Source organism: Phaethon aethereus, assembly GCF_964289735.1.
Source record: "Phaethon aethereus genome assembly, chromosome: 6".
NCBI lineage: Eukaryota > Metazoa > Chordata > Aves > Phaethontiformes > Phaethontidae > Phaethon > Phaethon aethereus.
The window spans coordinates 34,171,930-34,188,587 of NC_138580.1; the positions used below are offsets into that span (position 1 = coordinate 34,171,930).

The following is a 16,658-nucleotide window of genomic DNA, read 5'->3' on the forward strand; positions in this document are numbered from 1 at the left end:
TACCGCACACCTTGTGCTCAGTTACTGTGGCAGGGACGCTCATACTGGCAGTGCACCCAATGGTTAGACACTCCCCATCGATGCTTCTCATAAGTAGGGGCGCTAATGCTAGACCTCCATCCATATGCAAAAGGAAAGCTTGTTATCTGTTGGAATGGTTTAGCAATATATCAGGAGACATGGAGCAGGGCTTACAGATATGGGCTGGCACAGGTGCTGAATACAAAATTATTGTTTATTGTTTCATAATGTATGAAGTAGGAGTATCAAATTATGTTAGCAAGGTGCCAAGTTTAAGAAAGTTATCTTATATGGTATGTGATGCTCATGACCACAGGTCCTCCTGGCTGCCGTATGTTTGTGTGGTTCATGGGAAATTCATGGAAGGAAAATCTATCGGGAGTTATTAACCACAGAGACACTAGCTCTTGTCCCTGAGCAGTCCCAGCCTCCAGCTGCCTGCAAGAGTACAAGCAACACACCACTGTGACCTTGCTCTGATCTCCTACTCTTACCTGATGTGGGTCCTCTGACGTGTAGCTATTTCAGCACAGCGTGTAGTATCTTCTGTGGGCCTTCTGCAATGCTGCCTCTCTCACAGGAAACGGCACTCCTCCTTCACTGCTTCTGTTAAACAGCTGAGAGGTACTATCTACCTGTCCTCAAGGGTCTACAGAAAAAAAGCAGAAATGGCTCATACATCTGTACGTTGAGCAGTACTTGCATCTATCTGCAGTTGGGCCTTCTCTCCTCTGCAGATAGACACAGTTCAGGTGTTTCTGTTGACAGCATTACCACGTGGAGACAGGAGCGGGTAAGTCAGACTGCTTGGGATTTGTTCAGTCAGACTATTAATTCCCCCTGGTGGTTTGCAGGAATCGTATCTAAGTAGAAGGATACTATGCGGTCAGCTGAATATAACTTCTGCAAGATCCACCTTCATAGGAGGTGAACCTAAAAGTTGACTGAGAAATGCCATTTGAAAATGCTGTTTCATGTGTCCAGGTTGTTTTTCTTTTTCATTGAAACAGTTTTATTGCCTGCTAGGAAAAAAAGCAACCACTACAATTCCAGTGAGGTAAGGCAGCTAGAAAGAGTAGCTAGAAAGACCAATGGTATGCTAAGGCTACTCTTACTCTTTCACATTGTAACACTTGCATGCTCTTTGTCTTAAAAACAGCTCTGGGCCGAAGAGCCCAAAGACAGAGAAGGAAAATAATGGGAAATAAGAAATGGATGTTACACTGCATCAGACAGAAGAAATAGTTCACATGGCTGAGAAACTGATGTCACACAAAAATCAGTGAATAGCTGCTGCGGGTTTTCTGCTTGCAGGCCCCAGTTCTGCATCTCCATGCAGTACTGTGCTGGGAAGAGCACTGCAAAAATAAAGCTCAGGCATCTCCACAACGGTGAAGGTCCCCACCACCACCACCTCTTTCTATATCTGACTCTTTGAAGAGCTGTCAAGCCACTTAATCCATTGTAGTGCCTTCTGTCCTGGGAGATGGAGGTGATTTCTACTGCTGGTATCAAAATTTCCAGTGCTACAAAGGTGCTTGTAGGAGCAAAGCTCTTCGTAAATCAATCATGAAATAAGACTGTTAAGTTGGCTAACCCTGGTAGTAAACCAGAGTTATGAATTTCTTCATCTCCCTTGAAGAGGTTTTGTTGCTCTTCAGGAATAAACACTGCTGAATAACCATGACTTTATATGAATAATACACTCCTTCCTACAAGCCGCATGAAATGTTAAAACTCCTGAATGGACTATAAACGGATGCATAAATCTTTAGGATCCATGCATTTCAATTCATCTATTTAAAACTGAAGGTAGAAGGATCACAGTATTTTTTCGCATTTTCCATGCCCTTTGTGCAATTTTTTCTGACATCAATTTCATGTGTGGAGCAGCACAAAATAGTGTTCCAGTATAAATCGCAATATTTTGTTCTGTTTCTTGGCATGTGCCAGCACATTCAGTTGAAAGTAAAGCATAACACAAGACAGCTTTTTTGGCATAACAGGTCACCAAACTAGTGGCATGTTTCAGTCTAAACTCAAAGTGTGAGACAACATTGCTGAAAGCCAAGTCATCTTTCAGGAAAAGCTGAGACCTTTTTTCATTTTTATACATGAGGAGTCTTGCTCCGAAGCAGTTAATTACAAAGAAAAACACAGCACACTTTTCTCATAACTAGCCATGAATTGTACTCGGATTACACGCTAGTTCAAGTGAAGAATAAAAGCCATATTTCTCTCACAAGTAAGGGGGGGAAAATGTCTGATGGTATGTAGATGAATGTAATCTACTTGTTTATAGACCCAAAGGATCCCTCAGAGCATTAAAAATCCATGTGATATCCAAGAGTGCTATACTTTGCATTGAGATACATGATTTAGCTGAAAGCTGTATAAAATCTGTAAGATTGCTTGTAGGCAAAGAGTACCCTACTGCCGGTGCATTCAAGTGAAGCCACATGTACTTCTCGTGCACACATGGAAGAGAGTTGATCATAAAATCTTCCTGAGATTCACAAACTTCTGACAGGAACATGTGTGTAGGCTAAGTCTGCCAACTTTTGGTCAAACCATGCCTGAAAATACACAGACCTGAAATAAGCATTGCTTTTCCATGGGGGAAGAAACTCCAGCTTCATACGCAGCAAGTCCATACAGGTTGTGTGTCCTTTGCTGGTTTTCTGCTGGAATAGGCAACATCTTTCCTTCTGGGTTGGGTCCTCTAATCGGCAACGGCGCTCCCAGGCCTTTTCTGGTGGGGTCTTTGGAATCAGACTCACTCTTTTGACAAGAAAATAGGTGACCCCTATGCTCCTTTCTTTTTAGTACTGACTAGGCTGTATTTGGTCAACTCTCTTGTAGATTAAATAGATGACTTTTTTTTTTCACTCTCAATTTTTCTAGGAATTAATACTGGTGGTAGTATCTTGCAGTAGCTCACACACGCGGTGTGGCTCTCATTCTCTCAAGAATTGTGCAAAGTGGATTTTTTTTAACACTGTACATGTGTGTTTCATAAACATTTGGCAACATGGTGTCAGTGGTGAAGAGACTAACTCAGATGTCCCTTGTACATTTGTTGGGATTTGTTCATAGCAGCTTTGGAACCTTATCTTGTACTTTTGGTGCTGACTTGAGGAAAATGCTGATGAATATTAGCTGGACTGTAAGAAGCCTTTTTTCATCAGTACTCTTGACCGGAGTCACCTTCCTAGGGCCTTTAGAAACATCAGACACAGGGCATGAAGTGTTTTAAAGATAAGTATCCACAAACTCAGCTTCATAGTCTTTGGGTAGACAGAGCAGAAAGAGAACGAATGTTGCGTACCCATGGCTTGTATTGCTGAGGAGGTTTTGTTACACTCATCTGTACCATTTGCCTTCTCACAAGTTCTGGGAAACTTCTGGGAAACTGCAGGCTTCCAAGAGCAGCACAGCCGAGATGTAATACAAGTGTGAATAGCTGAGGTTGCATAATTCGTCGCTAGTACACCATCTCCTCGCCAAGCACAGCGACAGAAGGCATTACTCACAGACGTGGTTATGTGGGGCTGGGATCAGGTGCAGCCTGGCCCCAGGCCTCAGCTGCTGGTTACTGCTCCCCTGTCCTACCTAAAGGACTGCAGTGTGCAGCCAGGGCAAACCCTGCCCTGGCTTTGAGATCTTCAGAGCAGCTGAAACATCTCACCCAGCTGCTTTTCGTCTGAGAGCTGATCTCCTCCAAACACTGGTACGTGTGGCATGCCCATGCACATCGGACAAAACTGCATCAGTATCAGCTGCCCTTGAGACCTCTCATCTGCCTGTTTCTTGTAGTGTGAGCATCTAAAAGCTGTGCAGGCCTCAGAAAAGTGGGTTTAATCCTCAAGATGTAGTCTCATCATGTACTAGAAGGGCCCTTCTAAGAAGGATTCAATTCACTTTCGCTGCTTATCTGGCACTGGAGCCAAACACGTAACTGCCAGGAACCGTACCAATGGCTGTTGGTCTTTGGTATTCGGTTTGGACACGGAGAATGGGGAACCAGGGCACGCATGTTGTGACCTCAATATCTCACTGAGAAAATGCTGGTCACAATTTGAACATCACAGTAGCATAATGCTGCCTGCGTGGTAGCAAACCCGTCGCGTGGTTGACAAGTAGTACTTTTTGTGTAGTGGTGAGGGGGATGGGAACATCGGGGAGTACAAGAATGCAGGTGTCAGCTAGCTTAAGTGTTGAAGTATAGCTGGGAATAACGTGTTACTGAGCGATTGTGTGTGCAGTCTCAGATTAATAGGGCAGAAGAATATATGCTTTGGAGCTAGGAACTACATGAAAAAATTATTGTATCTCCATCTCTATAATTCAAAAGAAATTGCTGGAGGGTGTAATGGAGAAATGGGGCTCGTGGGTCTAAGTGTCCCTTTTGGGATAGACAGATGTATTTTAACCAAAAGGATGTTTCTGTAAGTAAAGTTTTCATATCAACAAGGAATATCTTTATAAAGAAAATAGCAGTGCTAGTCATAGCAAAAACCATAATGCTGTGCCTTAAGCAGATTGCCCTTCAGACAGTTTCAGGTTCATAGTTCAAGCATCATGTTGTGACGATTACAGGACCTCTGGTGAAGTGTCCGTATTCCAAAGTCAGAAAACAAGTACAAAAATAGAGGGGCTCCTTTCTCTCCCCGGGCAGTGCCTGTTGCCTGAGTGGCTGAAAATAAAGCAGGGTAAATATAAGTCAGAACCATGTGCCTGAGACACGGTCGCTGTGGTGTTATACGGCACTCTGGGGAGAACACAGGCCGTAGCCGGGCTTCTGCTGCTGTATTTAATGACACTCTGTGAACGCCAGATACACTTGCAGTATCATCTTGGGCATGAGTTACAGTGACAGGAGAGATGTATCGGAGAGGGCCTGGCTGTGAGACTGGGAAAGGCTGGCCTAACAGTTTTGTTCCCTGTATGGTCTGGTTAAACTGGTCTAAAAACAAGGAGGCCCGTGGTGCCTTTATGATCTGTAGCTATGTGAAAATGAATGGGTTTGGAGTGGAAGAGGGAGGAGGCTGGAGAAAAGAAAAGCAGAAAAAGAGAATGAGAATAGAAACTGTGGGTAATTGCAACTGGGGGAAACAGAGCAGTGAGACCACACAGAGGAGCCAGGGAAGTGGGAAGAAGAAACAAGGGGGGAGCAAAGAAGAAAGGAAGAGAGAGCAGGACATTCCCCTGGTGAGGCTGTGTGACCTGGCCAGCCAGGACATTTATTTTTAAGCACCTCAGCGATCAGCCAAGCAGAGAGCTGAGCTTCTGCAAGCAAGAAATAATGAATATGTGAAAGAAGAAACAAGTTAAAAACAAAAAAGTAAGAGGTGAGAGGGGAAATAGAATATGATAGTAAGTGGAATAATGGAATGGCACGGTGAAATAAAGAGCTAGAGGGAAATAAAAAAATCAATCTGGCACCAGGTGCTCAGCTGTAGATGCTCCGTAAGCACATGGAAGATGAAGGACAAGAATCAGTGCAACCACTAGCAGGCAGTAAAAATTAGTATTTCCTTTCTGCTAGGTGCTGCTTAGGGCTTGATTAGTCAGGAGGCAGCAATAGGCACGGGGATTTGCGTGGATCTTCATCAGAGCCTTAGCACGTATTGGAATGTGCAAATTGATACCCTTTTAATTGCAGCAAAAGCTTTTGGACTACAGGACTGCAGATGAGGTCAATAAAGTCAGCGGCAGGTGGGCAGAGCGGGGAGCAGATGTAGGTGTTTGGGGCAGAAAAGGAGATAGAAGCAAACCTGTCTTATAGCTCACGGAGGAGCTAGACAGGAATTACATGAACTTGAGCTGCGCCTTGGCTCCCATGTGCAGGGCCCCCGCGGGAAGGGATGCTAAGCAGTAGTGCTGCTGTACGGCTTTGCACGGACCCCTCCGAGCGTGGCTGCATCAAATACGACGTCAGCCAGTATTTCTAAACAGCGAGTCCTAAATCTTTCACTTAGGGGTCGAAAAGGAGGAGGTCATACTTTCGGGAAAAGCAACCTGCCGGCGAGGCCTCCTTACGCCGCTTCGGGGGGCTCCCGGCCCGCCCCTGCCCGCCGGGGGCTCGAGCCGAGAGCCCGTCTCCGGAGAGCGCTCCGCTGCTGCCCCTCCGGGCAAACGGATTTTTTTTTTTTTTTTTTAATTTATTTCTCGGTCTAACGCGTCCTTGCCGCCACAGGCCCGGGCGGGGGCTCCCGTTTACCTGGCAGGTGTCCCTCGGCTCCGCTGCGCCCGGGACGGGAGCGAATCTGAGCCGCCCCCACCCCTGCAGCGGGGCTGGGCCCAGCGGTCCCGGGCCTTGGCCGGAAAGCACCGACCGGGGAGGGTGGGGGAGCCGCCACCGGCCGTCCCGGCCGCCGCCTCCCAAAGCTAAAGCCGAGGAGGAGAGGCGGGTCCGCGGCGGGAGGCTGCTGCGGGGCTTCCTCGCCCCGCGGGCTCCGAGCAGCCCTCCGCGCCGCCGGGGTGGTGCGTTCCGCCTCCGGCCCCGTCGCGGGGATGGGGTCGCGGCCCGCCGGGTCTGGGCTGGGCAGAACCTCCCTTCCGCTCCCTCTCCCGCGCCCGGCTCTTCCCCTCGCCGCCCCGGCGGCCGCGTGCCCGCTGCAGTCCGCGCAGCCGTGACGGTGTTCTGTGTTCCTAACGTCGCATTCACGCGTGATTAAATACCGGCAACAGGGGTGCGCGGCCAGCAACTTCAGCAGCGCCGGGGCGTGCGCGCGCGGTGGGGGGGTGCCACGTACGTGCATGCCTGCGCACCCAGGTGGGCCCGCCACCTGCGGCTCCGCGCCGGCCAGGCGGCGATGCGCGCACACGCGTGGCCCCCGCCCCGCCGGGGGTGCCCGCAGGCGGCTGCGCGGGGGTCGCCCCGGGCGCGGGAGCCGCCACGCGCCCCTTGCCCGCCCCGCCCGGCCCCGGGCGCTGCCGCGGGGCGCAGCAGCCCCGCCCGCCGGGCCCCGCATCCCGCCCGGCCAATGGGGGCGGCGCGGCGGCGGCACGTGACGCGGCGGGCCGGGACCTGCTGCTTCCCCCGCGCAGAGGGATGCGGGCGGCAGAGCGGGGCAGGCGGCGGCGGCGGCGGTTGCGCGGCGGCGGCCCCTCCGCGCCCTCCCCCCGCTCCCCGCCGCCCGGCCCCTATGGCAGCCGCTCCCCGCCCCGCCGCCGCCCGCACCCCTGGTCGGGCTCCGCCGCTCGCCCCAGCGTCGCGCCCGCGCTCGACCGCCGCTCGCTGACCCGCTGCCGCCGCCGGCCGGGGCCCCGGGATGCCCAGCGGCCCCGCCGCCCGTCCCTGCCGCCCGCCGCGCCGCCCGGGGGGCTCGCCGCCGCCGGAGAGTTGAGTTAGGAAGTCATGGTGCCCTGGGAGCCCTCCCCGCCCCGGCAGTGCGGCGGCGGCTGGACGCTCTGCGACTGCTGCTGCTGGTTGCTGCTGCCCGCCGTGCTGCTCGTCCTCGCCCGCCCCGAGAAGCTGGCGGCCTTCCCTACCTCCTTAAGCGACTGCCAGACGCCCACCGGCTGGAACTGCTCCGGTAAGCACCGGAGCACCCCGCGCCCAACCGCGCCGTGCCCCGCCGGGCGCTCAAAGTTGCGCGGGCGAGCCCGCGGGCGGCAACTTCAGAGGGCGATGCCGCGTCCCGCCGAATATACTGCCATAGAGAAGGCAACAACTCCCGGCCGCCGGCGCTCGCCGCCGTTCCGGGCGCGGCCGCAGCCTCCGGGCGCCCCGTTTGCGCCCTGCTCCGCGGGGCCGGGCGCGGCGGCCGCGCCCTCCGCCGGTGCGCAGCGCCGCGGCTGCGGACGTCTCCCCGCGTCAGGGCTCCCCATCCCCGCTGGGGTGCAGCTCCGCGCTTAACTGGGGCAGCTCGGCGTGTGGCTGCGGGAGCGAGGAGGCGGGAGACGGGCCGTGTGTGCGCATCCCGCGGCGGCCGCCTTCGTGCGCACTGAGCAAATCGGGGTGCGGACACCGGGAATCCGGCGCTTCTTCCCGCAAGCCGGGCTCACCCTTGTGGTGAGCTGGCGCTGCGGGTCAGCAGCCGGCCCTTCTCCCATCCCCAAAGTAATTCTGGAATCGGACTGCGACACCCTTCCGAGGGACAGAGCGTTATCTGGGGTAACGCGTTGTCGCACATAGTGTGTTAGGTCGGGGGGAGTTTCCACTGTGAGCTCTTCGTTTTGAACATGCAATGGTATGGCTAAGAGCGCTAGGACGTTTTTAAAAAAAATCAGTGGATTTAGATCTTAATGGGTTTGGAGTCTGATACAGCTGTTTTGTTTGATACCTTGCTGCATGCTGTTGGAGTGGGAAGTCAGCTAGCGAAATCTGAAATTCGTGCTTGTATTCGTGAACTGAATCTTCAGTGAGATCTGTTGAGTTTTCCTGGAGAAAATGAAGGCGAAGAGCTAGGTTCACTCAGCGGCTCCTGGGGAGCCTGGCACTTCTCCTGTTAACTTAGCGGTGATCAATCTTCATTGGGATCAGGCAGACCATCACGGAAAACACACAGCCTGTTTGTCTTTATTATTGGAGGCTTTATTGCATCATGGGCTGGAGAAATTCCAATTCGGACTTTTGTCCAACAGATTTGCAATCGGATGGGAATAAGTTGATGACGTTTCCAACCCAGAGTCATGAAATAGCGTAATTACCGGGCACTTTTGAGGAAATAGAGTCTGTGAAATAAAAAAAAAGTGTGTGAGGTTGTGGGGAATAAGGAGTAATAGAAGGACCAAGGAAGGAACAAGAGAAAAAGTGGAAAACTGAGGACAGGGAAGGACAAAAGAAAATCTGGACAATATCGTTTCATCAACAAGGTTATTGTGCTGTGTGTATTAAAATGCAATCATCCCGTATTGTTGTTCTTGCTAGACCAAAGCTGACATCTTTTTTTTTTTTTCTTTTTACATTTGAGGTTATGATGACAGAGAAAATGATCTCTTTCTCTGCGACACCAATACCTGTAAATTTGATGGGGAGTGTTTAAGGATTGGAGACAGTGTGACTTGTGTCTGTCAGTTCAAGGTAAGAAGATTGAGATTTCATTCTCTAATTCACTAATGAGAATACAAATCAAGGGTCTCCCTTTATAACCTATCACTTGGCAATTTATTTCTTTACGTGCAGAGAAGTTAGAGGGAAAACCTGGCAGCACGTATAAAAGCTGGCAGGAGAGCCAACTGGTGTCAAGAAGACATAAGTTTCTCTGGGAAAATGCAGATGCTGTGGCTTTAAATATCCCTTCGGGTCTGCAGTTTCAGGTTGTGCATTTCTGATTTTGCATCTCTGCTCTTTTAACAAGGATTTAGAGTCCTTTCTAAATTCATTTCTGATACAGAGCATGGCTTATTGTATTCAGAGTTCTGATCTAGTTAAAGAAATGGATCTATAATGTGCTTATGCAATATTTTCAGGAAGGGCTACATAGTGACAATGCTTCTGCCTGTCTGCTCAGCTCATCAGATTAAAGAGCAATCCCTCTGTTCCAAAATCAGGAACTTCCTTCAGGTTTTGTCTAGTTTTAGGGGGAGTATTACCGAGTAGTAGGGGTTTTTCCTTCTATTTCTTTTCTCTCCCTCTTGCAGCTACATCTAAACCTCAGGCATTCTCGGAGTTGGACGATTTCATTATGAAGGATTCCATTTAATATGTTTTAGCCAACTTGCAAAACAGCTGTGCTTTACATAATGACCCAAATAAAAACTGAATGAATTAAAGGAGTTTTAAGCATGTACCAGCATGTGTTGTGTATACGTTTATGGCCCGGTGGTTTCATGCATTTCAATGCGGATCTGTGAAGTTGTGGAACATGTAAAGCTGATTTGAGTGTTTACAGTAAAGCAGGCCAAATAGCGCACAGTTCAAGATCGTGCACATCTGTAATGATTAATTTATTATTGAGCTTTGATAGACTATTCGCTTTGAAGCATGACGAGTATAATTTATATTTCTAGAGCCAAATGTGTCTTTAGAGGAAAAAAAAATGAAGTGATAAATTCCTTCATTTAAAGAAGGAATTTTCTGTAATAAGAACAAGACCGTTGCTTGCTGAAGTGCTTGTGTTTCCCCTTTTGGGAGAGAATTCATATTGACCATGGGTTTTTTTGTAATTCCATTTCTAGTTTGCATGCAATCAGAATTTCAATGTGAGAATGCTGTTTTGAGCATTTGCCTTGGCTCAGCATGTGCTGTGATTTAAGAGACGGTCTGTTTCCTCTTTCTAAGAAAAATCTGTAATGTAGTGAAACGCTGTGACTTGTCCCATTGCCTGGTGGTAAGCTAGGGCAGATGTTATGCCACGAGCATTGGGAGCTCAGAGCAGCCACAGGGTCTTGTCTTTGGTCCCAGTTTGGTGTTACCATTTGGCATCAAGCAGTGGACTTGCAGCCTAGAAGGAGCAAATACAGATGTTGCTACCGGCGGGGAAAAAGGCGTTGGGAGCTCTGTTTTCCCAAGGTGGGATGCCGGTCCCTGGTGAGTCATGGTAAATGGAGCTAAGGAAACCTCTCTGGGCTGTGTTGTCTCCCCTTTGAGAGGTGACCACTGTATGTATGCTGAGCTGAGCAGTTCTGTAGGGGACAGTTGAAACAGATTTAAGGATATTGGATAATTCATATGTAAACGAGATCAAAAGAGTGAGTTGGGCAATTGTGGGCCTGATCACTAGTAAATGGGTTGAAATCAGCAGTCATCTCTGGGTTCAGTGGCCTTTGGATCAAGCCCGGTAAACACTCGGAGTTCTTTGTCTTGATTTGAGCCCTTCGTGGAGCCGCAGGGCTGACTGTGACCTTGGAGGGCAAATTACCTGTGGCTGATCCTGCGCTGGCGCTGCGAAGGGCGGTGTGGTGCCGGGGGCCTCTGTAGTCAAACGCATCCGCTTTGATACAGGCAGAACTGGGGGGTGTTAGCTTCTTGTGTAACATAAGTGGGCAATGTGACAAGCCAGAAGGATAGGCTATCAGAGTAGAAAATTCATTTCTAGTGTGGTATCTGAGGCTGGCCAAGTGAGGCAGAGCCAGCCAGGTAATTTATGTCACGAGTAAGGGTGTCCTCCATGAGAATTCACATCCCCCGTTTCAGTGACAGCTCTCTGGGGTGATAGTGAGCAAATCAATAGCAGACTCCTCATCACTATAATTACTTCTTATGTTTTCTCCAGAATTTGCCAGGGGCTTTAACTGCAGCTTGAGAGACTAGACAAGTACGGAAAGCCAATTTGGCTTCTGTACTCTTGAAAAGTCCTGGGCTGGCCAGCCCGTGTCTTGAGGGGCTGTGGGGGGCAGAAGTGGGGAGCAGGGCTGCTGCAATCTTGGTCTGGTGGGGTTTTTTGGGGTTTTTTTGTTTTTCCAAACCAGAATCGCAGACGCATCATGTCTGTCCAAGTGGAGTTAATAAAATTAATTATTGTTATTTGAAAGGGCAAACATGATCGGACTGCTCTGGAACACCTGAGTTAGGCTTCCATCGCTAGAGAGCAGGCAGGCATGTGCTAAGAAAGGGATTCATATTGGCTGGCTCTCTTGTCGCACTCTACTGCAAAATGATAGCCCATTCACTAACTCCTCACGATGACACACGTTGCATCGGAGAACAGTATGTCCCATTCTGACCAGTAAATGCAGACCCGTCCCCAAGTTGGGGCGGGCCCAGACCTTGGTGCCAGCTGGGTGGGAAGACACTGGGCCAGTGCTGGCTTCGGCAGTGGGGCTGAGCATGGGGGAAGCCACCACCCCTTCCCTCCCTGCACAGAGCAAACTCCACAGGTCCACCAGAAGGTGCAAGAGCTGTGCCAGGAGGCATGTGGTTGGAGGCATGGCTCCCTGGGGTCTGTACCCCTGTCTGCCCAAAGCCATAGGTCTGGCAGCCTGGGTTCTTCTCCCTCTCAGATTTCATGAACATACCCAAAAATATACCAGGGTCTTTCTGTCAATGCTGCATGTTTTTGCCTTTCTGTCACCAAGACTGTGGACATTGACTGGTTTTAACGTGAGGAGAGAGTCCTGTTTTCGTGTGTGTTGAATCCCTCGCATGCTTTGGTGTTTGTGGAGCTAGAACATCACCTGGACAACTTACAGCTTTATATTGTATTTGCACAATATATTTTCATGCTACTTCGTTCAAAATGCAGGTGTCATTTTGTGAGTAGTTAATCCATGAAAGTAGGAGGAGGTGAAGCTTTTAACAGTGTCACCAGGAGTCACCATCACACAACTTAAACCATTTTCTTTAGAAAATAAACCTTATGCTTTCAGTGCACAGTACTGACCCCAGCATTTGCAAAGCTGGTTTGGCTCTGGCTGTGATGGTGGGCACTTGAGTTGCCAGTGCTGAGGAAGGCAGCCTTTGACTGATGTTTGGCTGAACTGGATATGTCCATTTCCCTTCTCTTTTTTACAAACCTGTATTTTACAAACCTGCATGCATAAGAATTGGACAGTATGGCACTATGCTACTGGGTTTAGTGGGAGTTTTGGCATGCATGTCCCTGAGTGCTTGATCACGCCTTACTTTAGGGATGGAGAATCATTCTCATATCTAGCGCTTGGTCTGTTGAGCCCTAGACCAATACCAAAAATGGGTCACTAGGCTGAGGAAGCTAAGGCAGTCAACATCTGATATCCTCCAGTACTAACAAGAAGTATGTTATGACAGGGAAGAGCTGTGAGTACTGGATTCAGCGTGGTCAAGTAGAAGAGTGTAGCTCTAGCGGGTCACAAGTGACCTGGTGATTAACGTCCCAGCCTTCTCATTGGTGGCCTTGTTTTCTTTCCTGCGTAACTTCCGCTATGTTTTCCTGTTGGCCTTCGGAGCTGTCCCAGCTCAAAGCCGAGGCAGGATCCATCTGGAAGCTCTTGCTTCTTCTGTTCCCTGTGGCTCAGTAGCAGCTCCTAAGTTCCTGCCTTTTCTGTCCGAATGCCGGTTGACTGAAGGCAGTGGTGGGAATACTGGGCAGCAGATGAAGAAATGCAGCTGGGACCAGCACAGTTTGAGAAGAAGGCTGCATCACTTGTGCTCATCATGGAGCACCCTTCATCCCCACTGGACAAAGCCACGCTTGAGTGTAGCAGGAGCCACAGGAAAGATGGGGAAGCTACTGCCATGAGAGTTAATCCTTCCTGGAGCCCTGGTGTCTTTCAAACGCATTTTAAAATTGCCGAGCTTTGGAATAAGTTCCAGCTTAGCTCATAGCAGCTCGGTCGCTTGTTTCTGTGGATCAGGATTTCACTCTTGATGCTGTACGCTGTTAATGTAGGGCTGCCTGGCCTTTCAGATTTGCAGCTGAGTCAGTGTAAAAGATCGTCTCTTGCTCTGGGCAAAACCAACAGAGAGTTTGCCACTGTGTTTCTTGGGAACAGGATCCAACATTGTTTCTACATGTAACAGAGCCTGTTGAGATACTTTGGGCCAAATTCTGCATAGATTGCTCCAGCAAAAAGTCCTGTGAGTGACAAGCAGATACCACGTCTAAAGCAAGCATGATGTGATCCTTCATGCTTTAGAAAATTCCCATGATTGTGTTCATTCATAGAATCATAGAATCGTTTGGGCTGGAAGGGACCTTCTAAGGCCACCTAGTCCAACCCCCCCCTGCAGTGAGCAGGGACATCTGCAACTAGACCAGGTTGCTCAGAGCCCCATCCAACCTGACCTCTCATTGTCCTGGTGAAGTATTCCAGATCAGGCTCCAGCAATTGCTGTTGAGCTTCTGGATGAAGTTGGCATTTTCCGCTTGAAACACTGCTCAGATTTGGAGCACAATGGTGAAAATAGCGTAGAAACACTTTTTAATCAACTGTTTAAAATTTCTGCATGGAGGAGCCCTTCGTTAGGAGCAGAAGGAGAGGATTTCTGCTGTTGTGGCTGCTGGTTTTCTTTCTTGTTCCAAGGGAAGAGAGTGCTGGGGGTGGGCAGCAGCTTGGGAAGATTTGAGAAAATACAATGCATAAGGAAAATGTCATTTGATTTGGCCCAATCAAAATGTCACTCTGACCAACTATGAATAATTTCTTGGCAGCTGCTCTGTGTGGAGGTCTGCAATTAATGCAATCTATGCAATTGTTTGTGTTAATCACTTCTGTAGTCATTCACTTTGAAACATATTTGATGTTTATATCCCTGGAATTTCAGTTCTGCATTTTACATTGTGCCTGACGAACACACCTCAGGTACTTTGTGGCATAATACAGCTAAATAGGAAGTATGATTTCTTTTTAATTTTTACTTGGATTTAAGCAGAGGTGAGCATTTGTAAATAATAATTGTGATCATTCCATTTGTTATAATTAAACAATGAGGCATACCAGGAGTATGGTAATCACGAGATAATCATATCCCTGGTATAATTACCATGTACAGGGTACATCCAAGTATTTCTAAGCCTCAGAGTGTGATTATCTTATGATAACTGCACCCGGTAGGTTGCCCAATTTTCAATATAAAATGGAATTATTTCTATTAAAATGAACGGGAGAGGGCAAAGCTGTCTTTCAGCGGTAGAGGGAACAAAGCAGACAGCTTGCAGAGCTGAGCAGGAGTTTGAGCCAAGGAGGGGTGCGTGGCGTGAGTAACTTCCGCGCTTTTCGGTGCGCTGGATGAGCTCGCTGCGGCCGCTCCTGCCCGCTGGCTGCCGCGGGGAGAGCGTGGACATTTGTGGAGCATCCCGGCTGCAGCTCGCCGGGAACAGAAACATCTTTGCAGAAAGAGGGATGGGTTTTGATCATGGGGGTCTCAGAAATAATTTCCCCCTGTCCAATCAGTTCTAATGATAGCGAAGTACTTAAATAGAGAGCTGCACAGACACAGGCAGGTGCTTCTGTGTGTACACACGGCGCTGTAGCAGTCAGGGTGTGTATGTGCAGGAGGAGGGGAGAAGTGAGCATGTTCGTTACAGTTTGTCTGTAGCCATCCAAGGGAAAGACATGAGCTGCTACCGCAGATGCGAGGAGCCGTTTGCCTTGCCCATATTCCATTCTCTGGGAATGTCGTCCCTCCTCCTCCTCGCAGGGAGGGGCCTCTCTGAGGACACTTGTTGAACCCTTTGCCCATAGAAGATTATCTTTTCCTTTACCTGTTCAAGTCTGGTTTATGCTCCTCTGCCTTTTGTCTCTAAAAATCCCCCCTCCCTCTCCCCTGGTAGCTGTAAATGTGAAGAGGAGGCTCAGTATCACCCTCTCTGTTGTTTTCCCAGGGGTTTAATACTGCAAGGGGATGGGGGGCACCCAGATGGATGCTGTGCCACCCCGCCTGTGCCACTAATGCCGCTGCTCTCTGTCTGTTCCATCAGTGTAACAATGACTACGTGCCCGTGTGTGGCTCCAACGGTGACACCTACCAGAACGAATGCTACTTGAAACAGGCCGCCTGCAAGCAGCAGAGCGAAATACTCCTCGTGTCCGAAGGATCGTGTGCGACTGGTATGTATAATGCGCTCCAGGCTGCCTGCGGACCTTGCCCTGCCCCTGAATAAAATAACCTGTGGATGGCAAAAGTCGTTTGAATCCCTGCTTTGAATTCATTACGGGTTAATTCTTTGCAGTTTTGGGCAAGAGAAGTTGCTGCCATCCTTCCCTTTTAAGGAATAACTTAGTACACACTCACAATTTGTGATACAGTATACCCTTCATACTGTTTTGAAGCGTGCAACACAGAAGTTGATTTCTTTTTTTTTAATACGTATTTTGTGCTCCTGATCATCCTGTGTGCTGCGTACACTTCTGAGCTGTTACAAGTAACTGGAAGCAGATTAAATGAGCAGATGTCTGATAAATGGGCATCTGGATTACCACAAACCTCTCCATAATCTGGAGAGAGGGAACTGGAGCATTATTGCCCGCAATCCAGTTTCTTAGGTTTTTCCTTATACATGTATGTCCAGATTCCCAGCTGGTATAATTCAACAGACCACTGGTTGTAATGAGCCCTGCCAGCTTATACCAGCTGAAGATGTGGCCCAAAACACACTTAATGAAGTCTGTGCAACAGGTTTTTTTTTTCCTGGACTTGTTGGAAGTATTCATTGAAGAGCGTATGTGAAAACTGACTGGCATTTGAGGCATCTTTGCTTAATGCTGAGCATCGTGGGCTATCTGTATCTCTGCTTTTACGAAACAGCTAGAAACGTGAATGGGCAAAACCAGTCAGGAAAACTGAGTTGCGTATGTGCAGTAGTTCTTGATGTTTTTCTTTTGTGCTCAGTATCTGTTAGAGGTGATCAGTGAAGTTAACTTGAAAAGAGCAGGAGGAGTAAGTCTTTGTTCTTGAGAGAGTTCTTTAAGTTTAAAGTATAATTTTTTCTTGGCTGAGGATGGAAGAGTCAATAAAAAGTGCATTAGACAAACTTTTTGGAGCGCTGTAATTTTGTGTTTCATACACCTGAGAGAAAATAAACTTCTTTCCCTGGAAATGTTGTTTTTCTATGAAGCTGTTACCTGACAATTTTCAAGAGGGGAAAAAAACATACGCTGCAATTCTTTTGTCTATAAATTGTTATTAAATGGATCTCAGGCTGACAAAGCCTATTGTGGTGTAGGATTTCTTCAACTTAGTAAATTCTCTCTGCACAGCAACTGATCTTTTTTGGTTCAAACGTTTCGATTAAAGGGATAACTTTAGTTCATTGCTACATCTTTTC

The 16,658-nt window shown here is 48.7% G+C and overlaps 1 protein-coding gene across 2 annotated transcripts in view; it reads left to right on the forward strand.

Annotated features, from left to right (window-relative positions):
• Positions 1–7,335: 7,335 nt before the first annotated feature.
• TMEFF2 (transmembrane protein with EGF like and two follistatin like domains 2) overlaps positions 7,336–16,658 on the forward strand; it is a 130,558-nt gene continuing 121,235 nt past the window's right edge. For both annotated transcript variants that reach the window (XM_082001467.1, XM_082001468.1), the window contains exons 1-3: positions 7,336–7,562; positions 8,943–9,052; positions 15,312–15,441. In XM_082001467.1, coding sequence (XP_081857593.1) covers positions 7,385–7,562; positions 8,943–9,052; positions 15,312–15,441 — 418 coding nt within the window. In that variant the 5' untranslated portion in view covers positions 7,336–7,384. The remainder of the gene's footprint in view (positions 7,563–8,942; positions 9,053–15,311; positions 15,442–16,658) is intronic.